Raw genomic sequence first — 24,987 nt, 5'->3', positions numbered from 1 at the left:
GAAATTAATATTATAATATGCAGCCTTCTCAAGTCTGAAGAGACATGACTTTTTTTTTAGAACTCCTCATATTAACATATTTTGCACAGATACAATAGAAATTTGTGAATATGGCAATATGATATACAATTCATTCTATTTTCAGAGTTTTTCCCATTGTGTGACAGCACAGTGGCACAAATGGTAAGCATGCGTGCTGTCTCCGAAGCAAAATATCTCAGGTTCAAGGATGCCGAGACCCATAGGTGGAGTTGAGTTTGGAAAAATCAGATCCACGTGTGGATCCCAAGGGTGCTACCAGGGATTTTAGGCCCGATGAAAAGAAATCTTACTGGGTCACCCCCTATATTATTTCGTCAGTATTACAATTGTATTAGGAGCCTCTCTGAGCCCCTGTCAATCATGGGCCCCTTGAATTCTTATTCTCCCCTTTTCAGCACCCCTGTGGGGTGGCCCTGAAAAAAAATGGGAGCAGTACAACAAATTCTCATTGAAGGGGATTCAACTGCATTTAAATTCTACAGAAAAAAATGTTTAAAAACAGCATGATAATGTTAATTTAGAAAAAAAAAAAAAAAAAAAAAAAAAGCTGCTTCATTGACTGGTTTAAAATGTAAAGTATTTGTAAATTACAACAGCTTCATACTGTGGAATTTACAGGTTGGTCTGCACAGGTATTTTTGTCCTTTTACAGAATTTTTTTTGCAGATTTTTTTTATGGCAACTCAAGTTGCCGTTATTATTTTTTCATTTATTACTTTAAAAACAGCTTTATTTCTGTATTTAGCCTATTTCTTACAGTGTGGTATCAGCCTTGGATGAGGATGGACTGGCACCCTGTCCAGTGGAAAAAAAAAAAAACCTGAAATAAATCTGCATTGTAACTATTATTAATAAACAATGTACACATTTTAACATTTTAACTGCACATTTTATAAAATGGTGTTTGTACTGTTGAGGAAATTGCTTGAAATATTTTGTAGCCAATGTGCATGCAAAAATATGTCTGTAACTGCACAGCAACAGCCTGTTTAGTGAATAAAAAAAAAGAAAAAAGAAAAAAAAGAAACAAAGGTTTTTCACAGTTTTCCTCTTCCCCACACTGTCAGGCTGCAGTTTGGAGATAACAGGTGGAGCCACGTTTTGGTAATCTGAATGCAAAACGTTTCCTTTCACAGTCTCTGTAACTGACAGTAAATCCAAACTGATGGACCACCTTCACAGATCTTGCAAATAACAGTGGACCAAACAGTTTTGCACATATATTTGTAAACACTGCATTTATCAACACACACACCTGACAAGAAAATGGTCATTTTCAGGCCAAATGTAGACATTCAGTCACAGTTGTGGTCACATTCTTGAGTGCAGAAGGTGGCTTTCTGCTGCAGGCATCACCACTTCACCCTTTTTTCCACCCTGCATCTGTTGATTCCCTCCCTCACCCTCTTTGTCATTCTCTCTCCTCCTCATCATCTCCCTCCCTGTACTTTTCTTCTCTCTCTTTTTGATCTAGTCTCCCTTCATGCTCCTGGTTGCTCTCTGCTTTTTTCCATTCCTCCCTGAATTCCTTCCTTGCTCCCCTTGTCTAGTAGGAGGCATCTTGAATTTTATTATCCATTCCTGTCTGCAAAAACCCACTGAGAAACGTGTATATAGGAAGAAATATAACTGAATAGATAAGCAGAAAAGAAAAAATTGAAATACACTTTGCAGTGAAATGTTCTATACCTGTCCATCCATCTGTCGAGATGTATCTACATTTACATATATATATATGTATATATCTACATATCTAAACACCTTTCTGTCTTAAATATTTAAATCAATCTGTCTCTGTCTGTCTCAAGAGTCGCATACAGATCTCTCTCTCTCTCTCTCTCTCTCTCTCTCGATATAGATCGAGATATCTGTTGGTTGTTTAATCCATGTAGATATAATCTGTATTTGCATATACATCTAAAGCACTACATATATCAAAATAATCTGTATGTACCAGTCATAAATCTAAATATTTGTCTTGATATAGCTTTATTTATATATATATCAATCAAGAGATCTATGTGTATATATATATATATATATATATATATATCTATATAATATATATATATATATATATATATATATATATATATATATATATATATATATATATATATATATATATACATAAATAGGTAGCTGTCATTTTTACTTTTGAAGGGTGGTAATAAATTGTGCAAAGTTTCTGTAATGAGTTGGAATGGTGTGTGATTCCAGAATGTTTTTAGAACCTTAGACCTCAACAGAAGAAGAATGTAAGCCTTTTATTTGGGTGTGTTGTGTGTGTGTGTGTATGTGTGTGTATATATATATATATATATATATATATAGCTTGCAGTCTGCCATCCATCCATGTATGTAGATTTACCCAATAGTTTCTGGATATGTCTATCTATCTGTCTGTCTCTCTGTGTAGACCTAAAAAAAAAAATGTATTCTACTGTGCTAACCAAAAGACGTTTTTGTGTGAGTACGGTAAAAATCCTCAGAATCACACTGATTTTAGTTTCTCAGTCAACTTATTTATCTATATGAGATGTGTTTAAAACTATAATACAGCGCACATAAACGATCAAAGTTCATCCTGTTTATTGGCCCTGCCCGCCCCTCTTTATGTCGTCATTTTCCAAATAGGGAAATATTGTTCGCGCTAAAGCAATGACCACTTCGGAAGCGTCTGATTTCTGAATACTCAGCAGTGTAGGGTCCTCAGGGTCTTATTTTACATATGGTAGTGTGGCCGAGCGGTCTAAGGCGCTGGATTAAGGCTCCAGTCTCTTCGGGGGCGTGGGTTCGAATCCCACCACTGCCAATTGAATTTTCTGACAGACAAAAACAACACGCATAACTTTAATTTCAAAGCAATCTGGAATAATGGTCAAAGTCGTATTGGTATTTAGTATCAGGAAGAGAAATGCAATCATAAACATCCTACCTACAGTCGAAAAGTTTTTTTTTTTTTTCATTTAAACATGTTGATGTGACTAATAAAGATTGTGTTTTTGTTCTCTTGAAAATAGTTTATTTTCTGCGTCTGTTTTAAGGTATTAAGAGCACTGCTCGGCATAACGATTTGACCGAAATTAATGCGTTTGCCAAAATTGTCCTAACAATACAAAATTGTGCACCCCTTTTTGGTGAGCGTAACTGATCAAATTTAAGACCAAAAGGAGTGTACTTATCTGAGATCCACACAGCACTGTACAAAAGGTTAAGCTGTATTTTTTAATAAACTAATGAACCTGCAGAAATACTGAAATTCCTCTAAATGCCAAATAATTTCAAGTAAAGAATTTCATCAACAGAGTAAAACAAATATCTTGTGTGACCACCCTTTATATTTAAAATTTATTTTAGGTTAACTGTTCCACATTAACAATTCAATATTTTTTTTTATTTGTGTGATCTGTACATTGTCGTCTCACATTGGACTGGCGACTATTTTTAATATAATAGACTAACATTCCCTGTAAACAGTTTTTTTTTTTTTTTTTTTTAATTTATATTCGAAATGGGAAAAAAGCATTCATTCTGAAACAGCTTCATGACGTTGAGGAAGCTGTAAAATCTGAGCCCGGTAAGAGTCCGTGAATGCAGCATAGTTGGACGCGACGGAGAAGAGAGGAGGAAAGAAAAAAAGGGGTCAAGGAAGGAAAGGACCTGTAATAAAATTCAGCTTTGTACTCTTGGCGCCAATGCGACCAAAACAGAAATAAAACGTCTTAATATTAATAGATGTTCTTAAGGCAATTTTGCCTAGTTTGAGGACGTCTCTCAGCACTCGGCCGGTGCTAGCCAGCAGATATAGCCTCGTTAGCACACTGAGTCTATCATTGTCCTAATAATCTGGCCGCTTCTGTCATTTTTCAAAGCACAATAGAGGCGCGTTTTTCCACGGCGGCCGATAAAACAGCCACGAAATGGGGGTGAGTTTTATTAATCCTATTTGTTGTGATAGTAATGATAATATATATATATATATATATATATATATATATATATATATATATATTTGGCTTGTGAAATGCGTGATGGTGAGAGAGGGAGAAAGAAAGGAAAGGAGGGAGGAATTAAGGAAACCATTAAGGATGGATGGAGATGAAGGTAGCACCAAGGTTTTTTTGGGGGGGGGGGGGGTTGGCTGTTATCTACATGATAAATGCATTTTTTTATGTCACCACCCCTGTATGCTTTCTGCTATGTGTAATTTCTACGGTTATCACTGAGGCTAAAACACACTTTGTGGCATTTGCTAGCTTGTTGGCTACGTTAGCCACTTAAGGATGATAGATGCTAGCGTTTAATGCTAATCGCTTGTTTGGTTTAGAAAATAGTGCAAACCCTAACTTGTTGCATAATGCATATAACACAGTGATTCTGGACTCTTGCTATAAAATTGATCACTGCTGATGCACACAGAGTTGATCGACTTTCACTGGAAATAAACCAACCCACGTGTTTCAGTCTGCAGCCTCCCTGTGCACGGTGCAGAGTTCTGGGGTCAGCTTCAAAAAAACCTATAGGAAATTCCTACTACTGCCTGCTGTTTTTGTACACTGCGTGTGTGAACACGTCACAGTAAACTTTGTTAAAGTAAGCCAAACTTGAAGTGTATTCCTTGCAGCATGTAAAACGTTTTGCTTCACTGAGTCAGTTGGCCAAAGTGAAGCTATGTGACAATTGTGGAGGTGGTCCATCCTCAGTAATTTTGAGTATTCTGGTTAACGTGTTTGAGCCAAGGCTGTTGTAAAACTGCCTGCCAAATTTCAAGACCAGGTCTGGGAGTATACACAGGTGCCACATGTATGTGTATGCATGCATGCATGCATTCACTACACTTCGGAACAGCCTTACGTCCAGTGCCACCTGTAAGAGAGCACCAAGTTTGGTGTCTTCGGTCCAAATCTGTCGGCAAGGATGACTGTCTCACACTGCTGTTGAGGCAGCTTGGAAGTCTACACATTGCAGTGGCTGCTCTGTGTGAGGTTCAGAGACATGGAAGTGGCCAGTGGATAGACACTCCTACTTTTGCGATGGTTGCCCTATTGTGCGGCATACCAAAGGAGTGGCAGGTGGTGTGGTGGACCAGCTCCTTCTGATGGTGTCTCTTGGATATTACCCCTGTCTGTAAGTCTAAAGGTGTCGTACATCGTAAGACCTGTCGAACCAAATAGGAAAAGCCCAATCTCATGTTTTTCTACAGACAAATACCATTTCCAATTAAAACTACTCAAGGACTCATCAGCATCTCTCTCTTTTTTTGCAAGATAGAGATTTGTCAATACAATTTGTCACATCTGTAATTTTAAAGCATCACTGCTGCTTGTCTCTTCAGTGACAGGTTGTGCTTTTCAAAAACTACAGATGGTCACATTATCACTTACAGTTGAATTTCACTTCTTTACCTTGCTGTCATTTTTACGCTTCTGCTTGTTCTTGTTGTCCAGGTTTGTTCTGTTCTTGTGGCATTTAGGCTGTGTGTGATTTATGCTTGTTGAGCCTGGAAAGTCTGCTCACACCAAATATTACCTTCCATTTGTGCTTACAGGTGAATAAATAAAACAAGTGAAACTCAAGTGGTCTCCAGTATGTAGTTGAAACATTCTGGCGGCGATGGAATTGAGTTGCTCCATGACATTCCTCCTTCCATTCCTCATGGCTAAAATCAGCTTCAGATTGCAGCATAAACACACTGAATGTGCATTTTTGTGTGACACAGTCAGGTTGGATAAATCCTGATTATGTGTCTGTGCGTCCTGCCTGGACTTGAGTCTTTGATCTTTGTCACCAGAATTAATGGTGAGACCTCAGCTCTGATTACACTTACTGTAATCATTACCCTAAAGAACACTAACATGTGCTCAGTCACCTGATCTTTCCTTTGACATAAAACCAACTACTGCTTTTTCTTCTTATCTTTAGAGGAAGTCCAACAGAGCAAAGGAGAAGAAGGCCCGGCGACTAGAGGAACGGGCAGCTATGGATGCTGTCTGTGCCAAGGTGGATGCAGCCAATAAGGTGATTACAGCAGGTTGCAGATTAATCAGTGGGGCTCCAACAGCTGTCCTCAACCTTTCAGGACATTTGAGAGCATTTGGGCAGATAGAAGTTGTAATGACTCAAAGAATGGGTGTATTTATTTATTTTAAAGGCTCGTTTGTTGAATGTCTAGTTCTCACATGAGATAATAGAAAACATAAAATCATCCTTACGACTGTTAGGTGTGGGACATCCCCAATTTGGTAATTTTGTGGGATTTGTGCTGGATTTAGATTGCATTGATGGTGGTCGTGTTCATCGCTGTGATGTGCTTTGCTTTCTGTGCGTCGACATTTAGTTAAATGTCAGCAAAATATTAGAGTCCAGTCCCTGCCCCAATTACACTAACAATTGATGTAAGACTGTGAGAGGACATGCCAGCCACAGTGCCATATGTTCCTTTATGCATAATTAATTATCATTATTAAATTCCACCCATCTACTCGAACACACAGGAAGCTTGTTTCAGTTTAAAGCTGAGTTGGAAGAAGACGGCTAAGATGTGAATGTCGTGGATTCCTCTGCAAAATATGAGCAAAACTCCATCTGGTGTCTTTTTTTATTTAATTTAGACTAATTGTACATTAGATGACTGTTGCACATGATGCATTTTAAATGGCTCTTATTGGTTCTCATGTAGAAGGGGGAAGGAGTACATGGTACATGCACAACTCTGTACATGATGACCCAGAGAAAACTGCTGCTGATCAGTCAGTCATAAAATTTCACAGCTTTAATAACCACAACTTTACATTTAAAAAAAAAAAAAAATTGCAATAAATTGTTGAAAACTGGCAGCATATATTAATTATTTTTGATGTTTTTACAAGTGGCCACACTGAATATGACAAGAACTTTGCGCATTATATTTATGCAAGCTTAAATTGATTTCTTCAAAGATGATAAACGGTGATTTTTCAAAGTTAGGAGTGTGCAAAAAAGAATGATTTTATGTTTGAGTCTCTCAAGCTAATTTATTTTTATTTTTTGCTGCTTCTCACAGCTTGCTGACCCTCTGGCAGCTTTCCCAGCCTTCAAGAAGTACGACAGAAACGAGTATGAGTTGTTTTTCAAAGCCTACAAAGGCCTTATTCAGTGTTTCATGAGCTGCGTACTTGTTGTGGTATTTTTGTGTCTCTCACTGCTGTCTTTCTGTTGCTCTGAGGTGTTTTTGTGTCCATTCTGATTGTTGATGCTGTCGTCCTCCGATGCAGACTCAACCTGCAGATAGAGTGTAAGCGAGTGACCGCCCTGAACCCGCTGTCTGTGGAGTGGGCCTTTGAACTCACCAGAGCCAACATGCAGACACTGTAAGAAATCTGTTGTGATCATACACTTCATAAGCACAGTGAGTTAGTAACGATATTACACAAAAAAAAGGAAAAAAAGGTCCTTTTGTGTTTTACTGTTCTATGTACAGTATGACTGGAAAAAATGGCTTTTTAATCACCTGTTCAAGACTCTCTGACATTTAGAGTAGGGTTGTAACTTCCAATTACTTTTGTAAGCAGTTAATATTGTAATTATTTTTTTGGATTAATCAAACGAGTATTTTTTTTCATAAGTCTGTTCTCTAATTAGTCGACTATACTTTGGTTAGTTTACCAGTAAATCATAACCATAAATTCAACCACTAACTTTAAACCATGCATTCCAATATTTTGTCATAAATAGCATTTATTTTATACATAAAAAAAAACCCATTCCCAACATATGAAAGATATAAAAGGTCCAAAATTAAAAAGGCAGGCATGCTAAATAAATTAAATAAATAAATCTTGCACACAGCTTTGCCTCTTCCTGAGAGACAAAAATACAGAGAATAAAATCCTGACATCTTTCATAAGGCTGAAACAAGTATTTTCTTTACCAGTTAAATCTGCTGCTCATACTGTGGATTAATCATTCGTTGTTTTTTCGTTTCGTTAATCATTCGTTGTTTTCAGAAAATGGCTCAAAATATCAATCAGTGTTTCACAAAGCCTGAAATGACCTGCTCGAACGTTTTGTCCACAATTCAAAGACATTCAGTTTACTTTCAGAAATGAATAAAGAAACCAGAAAATATTCACAATTAAGAAGCTGAAATCCAGAGAATTTGGCTTTTAAAAAGGACTCAAAACAATTAATTGATTACTAAAATAGTTGACAATTTAATAATCGATTAATCATTATAACTCTAATCTGGAGGGCAGTTGGCATAAAATCTGTGCTGAAACAACATTGTGGCCACCATGAGTAACATGGTAGAAGTAAAAAGAAAAATATTATGCTCAAAATGTGTATATGTATGTTTTTAATTTGAGAGTATCAAACATGACAGTCTAAATCACTCCAAATTGTATTGCAACTAAATAATCACTTTTACAGCCAGTTGAGTTTAGACGTAACACTAGATTCCACTGGATCCCAACATAGATTTAGATCCAAACTAAATCCAAGGCATACATTGATAGTATCACTATAAAAATGGCTGAAGTTCAAGAGAGATTTTTTTTTTTTTCTTATGAACTGTGATCCACCACTTCTATACATTTGATGGAAGTCTGCCTGGTGGTTTTTTGTCATCCTGAAAACATGGCGGCACTAATTTCTGAAAGTACGAGTAACTGTTTAAAGTATAAATACACCTCTGTCTGGATGGTTGAACCTTTAGTGACACCATAAACACAAATTAAAAAAAACAAACTCTCCAGACAATTCTGTTAATAAAAAAAATAAATAAAAAAAACACAAGTTGGGATGGTGATAAGAAAACTTCCATGTGAGTTAAATCAATAATTTAAACTCCTGTTTGATTGGAATGGTTTTGTTTGCTGTAGGTACGAGCAGAGCGAGTGGGGATGGAAGGAGAGAGAAAAAAGAGAGGAGATGAACGATGAAAGGGCATGGTACTTGCTGGCTCGCGATGCAGACTCTGCCCCCGTAGCCTTTTCTCACTTCCGTTTCGATGTTGAGTGTGGGGAGGAAGTGCTTTATTGGTCAGGAGTTTATGGCTTTTTGGGCAAATTTGGAGTGGACACTGCTGCTAATTTATACATCAAACTGACCTGAAATATGACTTTACAGTTATGAGGTGCAGTTGGAGAGCAGAGTGCGAAGGAAAGGACTGGGCAAATTCCTCATTCAAATACTACAGCTTATCGCAAACAGGTAAAAGCACAGCTGCCCTACGACTACATGTCAAATTAAAGTTGAGCCTTTTGAGAAATGCTGTTTGTTGATTGGTATTTGTATTGATCTGAAGACCTCTTGATTCAGAATATTGTTGAACAAGTGCACATAAATGTTAAGGGACATATGACAGTCATTTAAAAAATAAAGTAAAATTCTGCTCCCCCCAGTACACAGATGAAGAAAGTGATGTTGACAGTTTTTAAACACAACCATGGAGCTTACCAGTTCTTCAGAGACGCATTACAGTGAGTATAAAGTCTCCACATTTATTCTTTATGTGCAAAGGGAACCTAAAGGTGTCCCGATTGATGTTGTACACATGAATATCAAAGGCAACAACTGTTTTGTACGTAAAACCTCAGTTGTTAAATGGTGTCCTGTTCAGAGAATCCCACACAAGTAACACTCCCTCTGTGCTCTGAGCTTTTCAGCCCCATTTACGCTCTCAATTGGGCCATTTAGTACATATTTCTGCTTGCATAGAAACCATTAAACCATTGTCCATCGGCCTGCTTATAAGGAGAGAGCAGTTTTTGCTACTCACCACAGTTGCTGGAATTTTAATTTTTTGCTTCAAGATAGCGGATGGCAGAAATAATGTTGAAAAATCACATGTTGAGGCTGAAAGTGTCTGAACCAAGAATGTGGTCAGACAGGAATCCATGTTTGGCTTTTCCCCACATAGAGGGCCAACATAGAGTTGCGTAATATGATGTACCAACTACGCACATCTTATGCAGCCCTACATGGCAATACGCTGAGGCACACATCGGATCCATGGAACGTATGCAAAAAATTAAACATGTTTAATTTTTTTAAACATGTTTAATTTTAGACCTATGAAAAGGCTTCAGCTGATGGTCCTTGTGCTTTTTTGGGAGTGGGTGTTTGTGAAGGAGTGGCTGAGGAGGGAAACTTAATTATGATTCTGAAAACAGAGCAACATCTAGTAGGAGAAAACTCATTTAGGATGACATTAATGTGTATCATCATGCTCTGATGCCTACCTTTGGCTGCCAATCTGTCCCCCTGTCTGTCAGTGTTACTGCAACATCTTTTGAAACGGATACTCCACTGTTTAAATTGCCCCAACTTTGAAAAAATTTAAGCTGCTGATGAAATTCAGCGTCATACTGTTTTGACCTGCATCTGTCTCCTGTACGATTAAATAAAGTCAGAAATAGTACTTACATACTGTAACTATATATTTTAAAAAATACTTTTTTTTCTGTCACATTTGTTTGCTTGAGCTCCTCATCAAGGCAAAGCTGTTCAGTCTTCCACGTTTCAAATTCTGCAGTGTTTTTCCTACGCGGGACCTGATTGAGTCAGTTTACATCGACATGTAACTAGCGAGTGCTATCTCTGTGTAGGTTTGAGATCGACGAGACCTCGCCGAGCATGTCCGGCTGCTGCGGGGACGACTGCTCTTATGAGATCCTTAGCCGGCGGACCAAACACGGTGAGGTGTCAGCTGGTCACACCCACGGGGGTGGGCACTGCGGAGGCTGCTGTCACTGATCCGCTGCAGCGACCCCGCCCATTGGTTCGTAAAAGCCAGCAAGTGTCATGCCTGTGTGTGATATCTGGAGCTGCCTCTTAGTTCACAAACTTTTTGATTTGGAATGACAGTTAAAAAAATAAATCATTGGTGGAATGCACCATATTTGGTTATAGATATTGATGTTTCATAATATTTTTTTAATGCATTCCTGCATAAGCAGGAAAAGCAGTGTGAGCTTTCACACAAAGCTCTTTTTTTTTTCATGGTTTGTTCAATCCATCTTTTCCCATTCTTTCATCCCAGTTAATGACAATTAGGAATTCCCAGTTAATAAAATGCTGATGTGTTGCTGACGTTCTCTGAGCATTCATCTCACCCCCTTTTGTGCTGTACCGATTCATTCTACAGTGCAGTTAAGCTATTTTTAAACAGAATGGGCTGATGTTCTGGGGGATGTTTAACAGAAAGTCAGTGTATCAGGTCACAACCCACGTTTCTGAAGACAAATAGTGATTGAGGTTTGAATCAGTGAATAGATACTAAGCAGGTTGCATAGGACTTTAAAGACAGGAATTTTCTGTAATACATTCCCCAGTTATTTTTGGGCTGTTGTGCTGAGACTGTGCTGTTACATTAAACCAGGGTATCAGTAAAGTAAAGTGGCGGAATGATCTGAGAAGCCGTTTCACCTGTTGAACTGCAAATATGTTTTGTTTTCGGCAGCAAGTACATTGTGTCTGTTGTGGCCGTGAAGTGTAAAACAGTTTACAAAAAAGGAAACGCATCACCATTTCAACAAACCACAATTGAAAATCTGATATCATTACATCAGTAAAGCACTATCTTGTTTGAACCTGAGAAGTTCCCAGCATTTTAGTGTTTGTGAATTGTAGTTTTGCTGTAAAAAATGGTGTGTTTTCTACAAATTACATTTGTTGGCATGTTTTGGTGTGCGTAATTGACGGCCAACACGTTTTTGATTTTGGAATTTTTGAAAACCAAATTTGAATCCTCTCTGGACATAGAAAAGTGAGGGGGAAGTGCTTTGATCATTTAAAAGCTATAAATTACCATAAAAAAAACCATCCTGGGATCTGATTTTATTTTGTTTTCATTAATGGAAATGACTGATGATGACGTTGTTGTGTCCCGCTGGGTCTGCTACGATCAGCTCTTGTGTGGCGCTGATGTTCCCGCGAGGTTGTTGGACAGTCAACTGCAAACCACCAAATCTCTGTGACATTGCAAAGGTGGTGAAACGTCTAAGGGTCATCTAAAATCATCTTAATGGGCGTTTCCCCCTTTATCAACAAAACAGTTGTTTTCGCCTGTTTGTTGAGCAGAATCAGGGAAACGGCTCTTTTCCTTCTGTTTGATTTGTATTGGCCATCAAGTATGTGGACTGTGTTGTGTTTTTATTTTAAAATATTTATTTTTTTAATGTCTGTTTTGCACTTCAGGGCTGCTTTAGTTGTGAACCATAATAGTGACGGTTACGGGATTACAGTACTTTATTAGCCCTAATTTGTGTTTTTGTTTATCAAGGTGGTTCATGTATAGACCTCTCCTCCACTTTATTTTAATTGTAATTTATAAGACAAGCTAAAGGTGGGGTTTTTTTTTTTCTTTTCATTCTCATCAGTGATATCTAAAATGTATTGATCAGGTTGCTGTCTGTATGCACCCTGCACATAAAATAGTGGCACTGTGAACATGTGAGTGATTCAGTGCACATCTAATTTTACCCCCAAAACTTTCCCTCAGTTGAATGGTTAGAAGTTGAGGATTCATGTATTCATGCAATATTTTACTGTGCTTCAGTTTTGCTGAATTGCACTTCTTTCCATTTCTAAGAGGTACTGATGGCGATGGTGCTACATTTAAAACGGCTCAAATGTCCCGTCTGGGGAATTCTGTTAGTATGAGCAAACCGCTGATTAACGTTGGAGTTGGCTTGGTTGAAGTGATTATTTTTCCGCGTACAGTAACTGTGAATGTTGTGTGTTTGTTTTTAAGTTTACAGTGCTGTTCTTGGAAAAATGCAAAAGTGGAGGATGAATTGTAAGACTGGTTAATGTTGGTCTTTTCTGTTCTCAGTAATCGCTGATGACTCAAATTGCCACTTGTATTGAGTCCGACATGACTCTGCACACATTTTTGTCGCCAAATACGGTGTCTGCTTTGGGTTTTCGATGGTGTATTACATGTCAAAAAAAAAGACTGCTGTTACCACTTGGAGCTTGTTGATTCCATATGTTTACAAAGACATCAGGTATTTTGGACTGTTTATTTTGCTGGGTTAGAGGCCCTGTCGAGAAACCGCCATTAAGCCATTTAATTCTATGACTGTAATCAGTCTTGTCATATTTATGCATGCAGTCTGGAGAGGTTTAAAGACTGTTACTACTGTTTTAAAATTCACTCTATTATGAAGAGGACCTTCAGTTGGTGTGTTTTAAAACGGTTTCTAAAGCTAATGTCCAGACGTGATTTCAGTTTGTGAGGCAGGGGAGACAGTTTATTATTATCTGAAGTACGATCATCAATCATGAGACGTAATGCTTATTTCTCGATGTTCTTTTATAATAGCTGTGATTACTTCTTCCTCCATGGATTTCAATTAAGAGAGGCTGTGTATCAACTGACCGGCCGTCTCTCTCAGGTTGATCAAATGCAATCAAACCTCATCCACAAATTCCACATCTGCTGGATGGGATTACCCATAATCTGAGCACAAAACAATATTATGTCATATCATTAAGTTAAAAAAAACAAAACTTGCATAATATATTTTTTAACACTTAAAGTGAAAAGATGTTTGTGTCTTACAAGACATAAAATCCATCAGTGCACCCCCTCCACAAATTTTTGTCTTGCAATTTTAGAACATGCAAAGTGTGCACTTCTTAGTGCATATTCAAGACTGCACGTATCACATACCAACTCTTGTTCCGCCACTTCGGGTTGGACGTATGGAGGGGGTCAAATACCACACACCAGCTATTTTCCTGACGTGATGTTATGCATCTTGAATAGAATTTCAGCACATGAACATCATAAGTCATTCAAAGCCTTGGCAAGAGTGTATAACAGGTATGCAAGCCTTCCACCCCCAAAAGTTATTTAAAAAGCATTGAAACATAAGACATACAGTAGTGTTCAGAATAATAGTAGTGCTATGTGACTAAAAAGATTAATCCAGGTTTTGAGTATATTTCTTATTGTTACATGGGAAACAAGGTACCAGTAGATTCTCACAAATCCAACAAGACCAAGCATTCATGATATGCACACTCTTAAGGCTATGAAATTGGGCTATTAGTGTTCACAATAATACTAGTGTGGCATTCAGTCAGTGAGTTCGTCAATTTTGTGGAACAAACAGGTGTGAATCAGGTGTCCCCTATTTAAGGATGAAGCCAGCACCTGTTGAACATGCTTTTCTCTTTGAAAGCCTGAGGAAAATGGGACGTTCAAGACATTGTTCAGAAGAACAGCGTAGTTTGATTAAAAAGTTGATATACGCAGGTTCAAAAAATTATAGGCTGTTCATCTACAATGATCTCCAGTGCTTTAAAATGGACAAAAAAACAGAGACGCGTGGAAGAAAACGAAAAACAACCATCAAAATGGATAGAAGAATAACCAGAATGGCAAAGGCTCACCCATTGATCAGCTCCATGATGATCAAAGACAGTCTGGAGTTACCTGTAAGTGCTGTGACAGTTAGAAGACGCCTGTGTGAAGCTAATTTATTTGCAAGACTCCCCCGCAAAGTCCCTTTGTTAAATAAAAGATGTGCAGAAGAGGTTACAATTTGCCAAAGAACACATCAACTGGCCTAAAGAGAAATGGGGGAATATTTTGTGGACTGAGAGTAAAACTGTTCTTTTTGGGTCCAAGGGCCACAGACAGTTTGAGATGACTCCCAAACTCTGAATTCAAGCCACAGTTCACAGTGAAGACAGTGAAACATGGTGGTGCAAGCATCATGATATGGGCATGTTTCTCCTACTATGGTGTTGGGCCTATATATCGCATACCAGGTATCATGGATCAGTTTGGATATGTCAAAATACCTGAAGAGGTCATGTTGCCTTATGCTGAAGAGGACATGGCCTTGAAATGGGTGTTTCCATGAGTCCATGGGTTCAAATCCCCACTTGACTGGGAAATCACTAAGGGCCCTTGGCCAAGGCCTTTAATCCCCTATTGCTCCCGGTGTGTAGTGAGCGCCTTGTGTGGCAGCACCCTGACATCGGGGTGAATGTGAGGCATAATTGTAAAGTGCTTTGAGTGTCTGATGCAGATGGAAAAGCGCTATATAAATGCAGTCCATTTACCATTTAACAAAATTAATGCCTCGCAGATGTGAAGAAATCATGAAAAACTGTGGTTATACGACTAAATACTAGTTTAGTGATTCATAGGATTGCTAAAAAAAAAGCAGTTTGAACATAATAGTTTTGAGTTTGTAGCGTTAACAGCAGATGCTACTATTATTGTGAACATCCCTTTTCTACTTTTTTTACTAATAGCCCAATTAATTTCATAGCCTTAAGAGTGTGCATATCATGAATGCTTGGTCTTGTTGGATTTGTGAGAATCTACTGAATCTACTGGTACCTTGTTTCCCATGTAACAATAAGAAAGATACTCAAAACCTGGATTAATCTTTTTAGTCACATTGCACTATTATTATTCTGAACACTACTGTATCTGTCAATTGAATTTTGGACATTGGAATTTCCATTAATATGCATAGGAAAATTTAATGCTTGGAATGTGCTTTCATAGGGGGAACTGCAATAAACAGTACAGACACATACAACCCCTGGCAAAAATTATGGAATCACCGGCCTCGGAGGATGTTCATTCAGTTGTTTAATTTTGTAGAAAAAAGCAGATCACAGACATGACACAAAACTAAAGTCATTTCAAATGGCAACTTTCTGGCTTTAAGAAACACTATAAAAAATCAAGAAAAAAAAATTGTGGTAGTCAGTAATGGTTACTTTTTTAGAACAAGCAGAGGGGAAAAAAATATGGAATCACTCAATTCTGAGGAAAAAATTATGGAATCATGAAAAACAAAAGAACGCTCCAACACATCACTAGTATTTTGTTGCACCACCTCTGGCTTTTATAACAGCTTGCAGTCTCTGAGGCATGGACTTAATGAGTGACAAACAGTACTCTTCATCAATCTGGCTCCAACTTTCTCTGATTGCTGTTGACTGTTGTTGACTCCAGTTTCCTCCCATTTATTCCTCATTTGTTTTGTTGTGCATTTTCGATTTTTGAGACATATTGCTTTAAGTTTTCTGTCTTGACGCTTTGATGTCTTCCTTGGTCTACCAGTATGTTTGCCTTTAACAACCTTCCCATGTTGTTTGTATTTGGTCCAGAGTTTAGACACAGCTGACTGTGAACAACCAACATCTTTTGCAACATTGCGTGATGATTTGCCCTCTTTTAAGAGTTTGATAATCCTCTCCTTTGTTTCAATTGACATCTCTCGTGTTGGAGCCATGATTCATGTCAGTCCACTTGGTGCAACAGCTCTCCAAGCTGTGTTCACTCCTTTTTAGATGCAGACTAATGAGCAGATCTGATTTGATGCAGGTGTTAGTTTTGGGGATGAAAATTTACAGGGTGATTCCATAATTTTTTCCTCAGAATTGAGTGATTCCATATTTTTTTCCTCTGCTTGGTCTAAAAAAGTAACCGTTACTGACTGCCACAATCTTATTTTCTTGATTTCTTATAGTGTTTCTTAAAGCCAGAAAGTTGCCATTTGAAATGACTTTAGTTTTGTGTCATGTCTGTGATCTGCTTTTTTTCTACAAAATTAAACAACTGAATAAACATCCTCCGAGGCCGGTGATTCCATAATTTTTGCCAGGGGTTGTAGCTGGGCATGATTCACACGTTCAATCTTGGACACACTTTATATGTTCATTTGAAACGTAAGCTGTCAAAAATGCCTTTTGTGAAAGAGTTTATTTTAACTTACTGAGTACCTTTATTTTGCAAACTGGTTGTATACAATCAGATTGCAAGTTTTTTTTTCTCTGTTTATATGTCGTATTATACTGTTGTGGAGCATCTTCATTTAAATTTCAAGGCCTTTAACACCCCCACCCCCCTCCCACACAAAAAAAAAATCCTCCATGTTCGGGAGTGAGTGTACTGTCAATAAACAGAGTAAATGGAAAAAAAAAAAAGTCATTCTACCTTGTCAGTGTTTAAATTTGTATGTTACAAATAAAGTTGTTTGACTTAAACAGATGTCTTTTGTCACTTTTTTATACAGATATTTTCATGGTGACAAAGTGGTTTGTGCACTTGGTTTCAGTGTGGAAGGTTCCTGGTTCAAACCCAACCCCTGCTACATTTCTCCATGTAATGTAGAGTTGTGTCAGGAAGGGCATCCGGCGTAAAACTTGTGGCAAATCCACTTTGGGTCTGCTGTGGCGGCCCCAAGTTGGGTGGAAAAAAGCAAGGGAGCAGCCAAAGGGACTTATTTGTGCAGATGTTTTCATATGAGGCATTTTTCCTTTTTTTTTTTTTTTTTTTTTTTTTGTTTGTTTGTTCTCCCCCCCCCCCCCCCCCATTGTACAATTTGAAAAATTTGCCTGGTCGGGAAAACTTTAACAATGAGGACAGCAAGATTATTGAAAAGTTGAATCAGTCTATAGTGACCTGCTTTGTATTCTGTTGGGAGACTGTTCAGGAGCTGCACGTTTCTTCATATAGACCTGGAGTTGCGTTAAAAAGGGTGTTTGGCATGAAACTTGCAGCAAATGTCAAAGCAGATTTCGACTGGGTCCGCCATGGTGACCCTGAGCAACTGGCTACCCCAGTTGCTCAGAAAGAAAACATAGACAAAAGGGACTCCACATGGCAGAGTCTATAGCCCCTTATTATTCAATCTTGGTGGATTTGTAGAAAGAGTGTTAAATCAAGCCCGAAGCTAAAATGTTCTTTTAAGCTTGATGTTGTTCACATACAAAATTTAAGTTTAAGGGGATAAAAGGCTTTAAATTAAACCTCCAAGGAGACATGGTTTAGTTGGATATAATGAACACAAACAGGAAGATAGTCCACCGCAAAAGCACTTCAGCGTTTAACTTTACCAAATTCCAAACGCAGATGACATTGTTGGCATGTGGCATATTTCACCTTGAAACTGGATCAACAGTATTTGGTTTCCTGAACCTGAAACTCAGGCTGAACACAAGCTGCCATTCTGTGCATATGGGAATGTTTCAGGAATGAGAGTTTGCCAAGATGGATGCCAGGTTCTTATCAAACGTTCAACTGCAGATGCTGAGGAATGTCAGAAGAACTGATTTAATGGCAATGCTCAGGATATACTGTTGATGCGGTTTTAAGATAATTGAAAGGTGATCACTGAGTGTGCATCAAATTAACTTTTAACACTTAAAGCTCCATTATCACTTTTAAGGATTTGCATCCGAGAAGGCTATGTTTGAAAACTTGTTCCAGCCTTGGAAAATGTTAGAGGACCTAAGAGGGGTCTGTCATTCGTTCATTTACTGGCATTTATTTAGGTCCAGGTCACTGGCAGTAGACCAAGCAGCTCTTACCATACTTTCCTCTCTTTCACCAAGTCCTCTAACTCTTTCGTGGGGAATCTGGAGGTGTTCCCAATCCAGCTGGTAAATATGTATGTGATGGACCGGGATATTGCCTCATTGTCTTGCTTTAATTGTTTCAGGTTTGGAAGATCTTCCACCAAAAAAAAAATAGTCTATTGTGTGAAATTTGGCGTACTTGGTAATTGCTTACTTTTCTCTGCAGCCGATGACACCATACATGTCAGAATATCATCAGGAGGCCAATGTCCAAGTTTTTATTAATTTATTTTTACAGACACTCTGGAGCCTTATATATTAAATTACACTGTGGTACTGTACAGTTATGCAACTGAAAGACTTGCCTCAATAACAAAACTTAAAATTAATCTGACAAGCCTGCAAGAATAAACATTTTTTTTTCTTTTTTAAAAAATAGTTAAGATCACTTTTTTATATAAAAATTGCAAAAATCTGTGTTTTTCATGTCATTATGGGGTATTGTGTGTAGAATTTTGAGGGGAAAAAAATACATCTTTTTCGGAATCAGGCTGTAACAAAAAAAGGAAAAAGTGAAGTGCTGTGCTGTAAAATTTTTCCGGATGCACTGTATGTACAGTAGGGTGTGTTCATCTGCAGTGTGTGCTCTGCAGATGAACACACTGCAGGAGGTTGACACAGGAGAAATGTCACTTAGCTTGCATTGAAAGTAACTTTAGGCAAATTAATGGATAAACCCGATGGGTCAGAGACAATCACGGTTGAAGTAGTGATTCATCGAAGCTGGGAGAGAGAAGTGACAAAATTGTCAAGTTTTGGATGATCATATCAGGAGAGGTAGTAGCAAAGGAACTAACATTGCATGACAGTCTTTTGTCCAGGAGTTTTGTGGCCTCCTGTTTCTTCGTGGCAGCTAGAGATACCCAAGGTTGACCTTGTACAACTTGGACTTAAGGCAGCGAATCATAATGGAGTCCTAGTCAATGCATTTGAGCACGTAACAGAGATGCCAAGAACATATTTTACTTTTCACTGATGGGTCAAACGATCCAGAAGCAGGCACAGCTTTTGTTGTCCAAGGATGGAATATTGAGTCATGCTAGAGAACAGATTTCCTGAGTGTATTCACTGTGGAATTGTTGGCTATTCTAAATGATAGTATAGTGGACAGCACAGATAGATCATCATAAAGTGTTGGTGTGCAGTGACTGTATCAGGTATCAATAGCATTGGGACAGGTTCATCCAGGAGTCGGCAAGACCTCATTTATGACATTCTTTTGGCAATTAGGGATGTGGTAAGGAAAGAGGTTGAGATCATGTTGATGTGGATTCCAGTGCATATAGGTATCCCAGCAACTGAAAAGGTGGGTTAGATTGGCCAAAGAAAAGCTGTGACAAAAGAAAACATTAACATTAGTATCAGTTTTTCCAAAGCAGAGAGCAAGTGTATTGTTTGGAGGGAAATTACCTTCAATGGCAGAAATGCTGGGAGCAGGAGATTAAGGGTAGGCATTTATTTTCAATTACTAGATTTAGAACTGGTCATACTTTCTTGAACAGTACTCTCTATCTCATAAACTGTAATAAATATTCCCGAGAAAGGCAAGAGCTTCTCTCAGAATTTAAAAGAATAGGCCTGAAAGAAGCTTCTGTAGGAAGTATTTTAGACATGGGGTCAAGTAGGAGGGGGAAGTGTTGTCTTTTTAAATACTTAAAACAGTGGACTGAACTTATCGAGAGGATTTAGTGCCGCTATAACAGACTGATGCAGAAGGTGGCAGCAACGCAACAATAAGGATGCCGGCTGCTGTTGAACGCCACAGAAGAAGAGGAGGAAGCAGAACGTTCGCTCGTGTGTCTCGGGGACATATTTGTGGGTTGCACAGAAGCCGGAAGTTGCTGGTATTTTGCTAAAAAATAAATAAAATGAATAGATGATTGTGTGGCAAGCACTCAGGTGCCTTTGTTTATATTTTTCTAAAAATGACATGAACGTGTAAGTTCGCATCTTTATCGCTGCTGTTTTCCGTGATTTCCGGTCGCCGGTAGGCGCTAACATCAACAAAACTGGACAATTAGCATGTTTTAGCTAGCAGCTGCTGACATCGAGACAAATGTAACTCTTGTTCTTAAATATCACCAAAACTTCAATTTTAGTGAAGTTAGTCTGACGGATAAGGGGGTTAATAACTGTTTAACTAGGTGTGAAGGAGAAAGGAAACAATGTATGGATTTGAATATCAGTAGACTTCAACACAGATGATATATATATACAGGCACTTATTCGTGTAACATTGTTTCCCTTTCAGATGATCAGGGTACCATGGCAACGAGGATGAAGCTGAAGCTGAAGACTGTATTTGTTCTCTACTTCATGGTCTCTCTGCTTGGTCTCATCTATGCACTTATGCAACTTGGTAAGTCTTACAACAACAAAAATTAATCAACAGAAGTACCCAAATATAGACTGGTTTTTCAGCCACTCATGTTTTCTGGAATGTTGCATTTGAGCACATAATCCCTGTTTGTGGTTACATTGACCACACCATATCATGTTTTTTGTTTGTTTGTTTGTTTAGAGCACAGAACAAATTTAACAAATGTATTTCCTTAAATAAGCTATTAAGAAATGATAAATGTCTGGCACAGTTGTGCAGCCCATCCCCAAAAATTGAGCAACTGTGCACAAAAGAAACGGGTGAGGAAAGCCAAAAAGCTGTCTGAAGGTGTAACAAACTCCACTATGTAGAACATTTATTAAACTACATAGAGCAACATTGCTTCACCAGTCACAGCATGATTTGTGGCAAACTGCAGCTTAGATTTCACATTTTCTTTTTATAGTGTCTTTCTCTCAACAGCTGTATGTAACATCTACCATCACAATTGAATGCATGTACTTATTTGAGTTACGTAAAACTAAATTTGTTTGGGTTAAAATGTTTGGTTGCTATGAAATTTGTGTGGAAAAAGTTCTGGGGTATTGTATTCACACAGGTCAGCGTTGTGACTGCACAGAGCATGACATGCCTAAAGAACGTACTATATCTCGACTGCGGGGGGAGCTACACCGTCTGCAGGAGCAAATGAGGAAGTCTGAGGCGACCAAGCAACCTCAGAAACAGGCATACAAGCCCGCCCTGCCCACAATCTTTGTCATCACACCAACATATGCAAGGTAGCTACAATTTCCTCTACTCTATATTCCACAGGTAAGGTTGTTCTCCGTCTGTATCTCACTTAAACAAGATGATTGTTCTCTTCCAATCCAGGCTGGTGCAGAAGGCTGAGTTGACGCGTTTGTCCCAGACTTTTCTCCATGTTCCTCAGCTTCACTGGATCTTGGTGGAGGATTCTCCACACAAGACCCCACTGGTGACTGACCTCCTGGTCAAGAGTGGCCTGACCTACACGCACCTACATATGCCAACAGCGAAGGACCACAAACTGCAGGAGGTGGGGAGAAAGGTTTTGTGAATACAAAAGTAAAAACATATGTTTTTTTTGTGTGTTTTTAAAGTTATACTTATGGGCTTCAAAAAGTTTCAGGAACACATAATGGAACACACGTTTGGAAAACTTCCAGTCGTGCCTGTTTCTTTGACGGCTGTGTTAACTGGAGTCAACATTCACATTTACATAAATTTTAAGACCAGTGCTTAAAAAGGCAATAAAACAAGACACAAGCAGGTTTTTGGATGTCAGTGAACTTTTTTAACAAAGTCTATTACTTTAATTGAGTCCAAGTTAACTCCTTATAACTCCTTAACTATGCTTAACTTATCTTTTCCACTCTGGTTACTGTACAGATGCTGACCTTTTAACCCAGTGACTAAATATTCACACTGGTCACAGGTATTTGATTTTTTTGGGGGGGGTCATGTATGTGATCTTTGATCCTGATCATTGCCTTTGATCTTGAATACAAATCTGTGTTTCTGATTGCAGATCTGAGCTTTGATCCAAATGATCGAACATTGACCATGATCACTAACATTCTTGATCCTGATCCTAACCTTTGATCTTAATTACAAACTTGTGGCTCTGATTACAGGTCTTTGATCCGAGTTGCTGAATTTTGATCCCAATTACTAAATATTGACAGCTTATATATGTCACTTGTATTAGATTTATTTCCCAGATTTTTTTTCTTGACTTTGATCTTTGATCCTGTTCATTCATCTTTGATTGTAATCTTTGATCCTGACCAGTGAACTTTAATTCTTGATGCTGGCATTCAATTTTGACTCTGGACTCTTTATCTCATTGCTGACATTTTATCCTTAATAGTGTCCTTTGAACTAACTAGATCCAGATCTCCACTAACATTCACAAGGTTCTTTGTTGGCACATGACCACACCACCAGTTTTAATTACAATTGGCTAACTGATTAGTTATGTGTAATCCTGCTAACATCAAAACATACACGGGTGAAAACATCAACTACGTAGTGGAGGTGTTTTTTTGTTTGTTTTTTTAAGAACAGATGTCAAATTGGGTGTAAATGTTCCATGTCAGGGTGACCCCAGTTGGCTGAAGCCCCGTGGAGTGGAACAGAGAAACGAGGGGCTACGGTGGCTCAGAGAGGACAGAAGGGCTCAGCAAGGAGGAGACAACCAGGAAGGCGTGGTTTACTTTGCCGATGATGACAACACGTACAGCCTGCAGCTGTTTGAAGAGGTGCGTTTTGTGTTGTGACTGCCACAGTGTGTCTACAGAGACGTTTTGTTTGTACCTGATGCCAGCAGCTGAAGATGTGGATGTTAAGCCTAAGCAATAACAGCTAATGTTGTCTTGTTTCAGATGAGGAGCACCCAGAGTGTGTCTGTATGGCCGGTGGGGCTGGTTGGAGGGATGAAATATGAGAGGCCAGTGGTTGAAGGAGGAAAGGTGGGCGTTTTGCTGTGAACTAACACGGTTATTCACATAAAGATAATAAATTTGTAAAACTGCTCAAAGTGGATCAGTGTTGACTTTAAAGATGGTCAGTGGAATAATTTTTTGGCTTTCTCATATCTGTTGATGATTCCTCAAAGGTGGTTCGCTTCCATACCGGCTGGCGCCCCAGTCGCCCTTTCCCAATGGACATGGCTGGCTTCGCCGTGTCCCTAAAACTAGTCCTGGCCAATCCAGAGGCTTGTTTCGATGGAGAAGCGCCAATGGGCTTTCTGGAGAGCAGCTTACTTCAGGGACTGGTTACTATGGATGAACTGGAGCCAAAAGCGGACAACTGTTCTAAAGTACGACTTTCTTGTGAGAAAGAAAGGAAGGTGTTAAGAGCATGAGAGATATGTGAGGTGGACAGATGAATCTTCGATCTGTCAACTTGTCTTTTGTGTCTAGAAATGTCAGCACTGTGCAGCTGAATTGTGTTTGGTTTGATGTCTGTTCACTTGTAGCATTTGTGTTTTCTAGGTGCTGGTGTGGCACACACGAACCGAGAAACCTAAGATGAAAAGGGAGGAGGCGCTGCAGGCTCAGGGACTGGGTTCAGACCCTGCTGTCGAGGTCTGAGGAACAAACACGTATGCAGATGCGTGCACACACACACAGTCTAAAGTGTACCCTGCTGTTTTCTGTCGCACATGAGTGTTGTAAATACTGTAAAATGGAAAAATGCCTGTATGAGTTGACGTACAAGTTTACCTTATGTTTATGTTTGACATATACGTTTACTTTATGCTTTGTGGAAGCTCATAAATGTGTGTGTGCGCGTGCATGAGATACTGTTATTCCGTTGGTGCAAACTTTTGATTTCAGTGACAACAGGTCTCATGCAAGAACCATTCATACTCATGCATTTGCAAATGTGATCAGACAAGTGACTTAATTTCCTGCATTCATCAACTTGTTGGTATTTTGATCTTGTTTTAAATTTTTATTGTAAGTACTAACAAAATTTACCCGTGGTCCAGAGCTGGAGTAGGAGGCGTACAAATATTCTGTTGTCATCCAAACCAGTGTTTTCAGTAACTGAATATTTTTTCTGTCTTTAAAGCAGTTTTGGTTTGACAATTCTGCATGCATAATTATGTTAACTTTAAGCTTTTTAACTGTACAGGGTGGATTGTAATATCATTCTCAGTTATTCATGGAGGCTAATAAAATTATGAACTAAACACAAACTGTGACTTTAACATGCAAGAATCGATGAGACATTAAATTTGAAGGTACTTAGTGTGTGTGTGTGTGTGTGTGTGTGTGTGTATATATATATATATATATATATATATATATATATATATATATATATATACATACATTTTTTTTTTTTTTTGATAGCTATATGATGCTTATGACCTTGGTGGTAATCAATCACATTCTTGTTTCAATACTTTTTTTTTTTTTTAAGTCCGTTTCTGTGTTAAACTGTTACTTCCATTGATTAAAACCCTAATACACTGTGGGGTTGCAACTAGCGATTGTTTTCATAATCGCTTAAATGGCCAATCTCAATTAATCAATTAATTGTTTGGTCCATGAAAAGTCACAAAATGGTGAAAAATGTCAGTCGGTGTTTCCCAGAGCTCAAGATGACTCCTTCAGGTGTCTTACTTTGTCCACAATCCAAAGAAATTCTGTTTATTTCCAAATAGAGGTAAAGAAACAAGTAGAATA

The 24,987-nt window shown here is 38.4% G+C and overlaps 2 protein-coding genes and 1 non-coding gene across 3 annotated transcripts; all 3 read left to right on the top strand.

Annotated features, from left to right (window-relative positions):
• Positions 1 to 2,775: 2,775 nt before the first annotated feature.
• Positions 2,776 to 2,857, top strand: trnal-aag. Its single transcript has one exon. It is a non-coding gene; the product is annotated as a tRNA-Leu (tRNA).
• A 784-nt stretch (positions 2,858 to 3,641) lies between these two features.
• naa40 (N-alpha-acetyltransferase 40, NatD catalytic subunit) lies at positions 3,642 to 11,665 on the top strand. The gene is made up of 8 exons (XM_034164160.1): positions 3,642 to 3,971; positions 5,968 to 6,063; positions 7,088 to 7,140; positions 7,299 to 7,394; positions 8,907 to 9,065; positions 9,154 to 9,237; positions 9,429 to 9,506; positions 10,635 to 11,665. The coding sequence occupies exons 1-8, from the start codon at positions 3,966 to 3,968 to the stop codon at positions 10,780 to 10,782; spliced, it is 720 nt and encodes a 239-aa protein (XP_034020051.1). The 5' UTR covers positions 3,642 to 3,965; the 3' UTR covers positions 10,783 to 11,665.
• An 8,570-nt stretch (positions 11,666 to 20,235) lies between these two features.
• Positions 20,236 to 23,984, top strand: b3gat3 (beta-1,3-glucuronyltransferase 3 (glucuronosyltransferase I)). The gene is made up of 8 exons (XM_034164157.1): positions 20,236 to 20,413; positions 20,678 to 20,785; positions 21,366 to 21,546; positions 21,641 to 21,824; positions 22,888 to 23,049; positions 23,173 to 23,259; positions 23,406 to 23,609; positions 23,785 to 23,984. Exons 2-8 carry the CDS (start codon positions 20,692 to 20,694, stop codon positions 23,881 to 23,883), a joined length of 1,011 nt encoding a protein of 336 aa, XP_034020048.1. The 5' UTR covers positions 20,236 to 20,413; positions 20,678 to 20,691; the 3' UTR covers positions 23,884 to 23,984.
• Positions 23,985 to 24,987: the final 1,003 nt, after the last annotated feature.

This window comes from Thalassophryne amazonica, chromosome 23 (assembly GCF_902500255.1).
Source record: "Thalassophryne amazonica chromosome 23, fThaAma1.1, whole genome shotgun sequence".
Lineage (NCBI taxonomy): Eukaryota > Metazoa > Chordata > Actinopteri > Batrachoidiformes > Batrachoididae > Thalassophryne > Thalassophryne amazonica.
The sequence above is the reverse complement of the archived record's forward strand: the minus strand, read 5'-3'. Positions and strand labels throughout refer to the sequence as shown.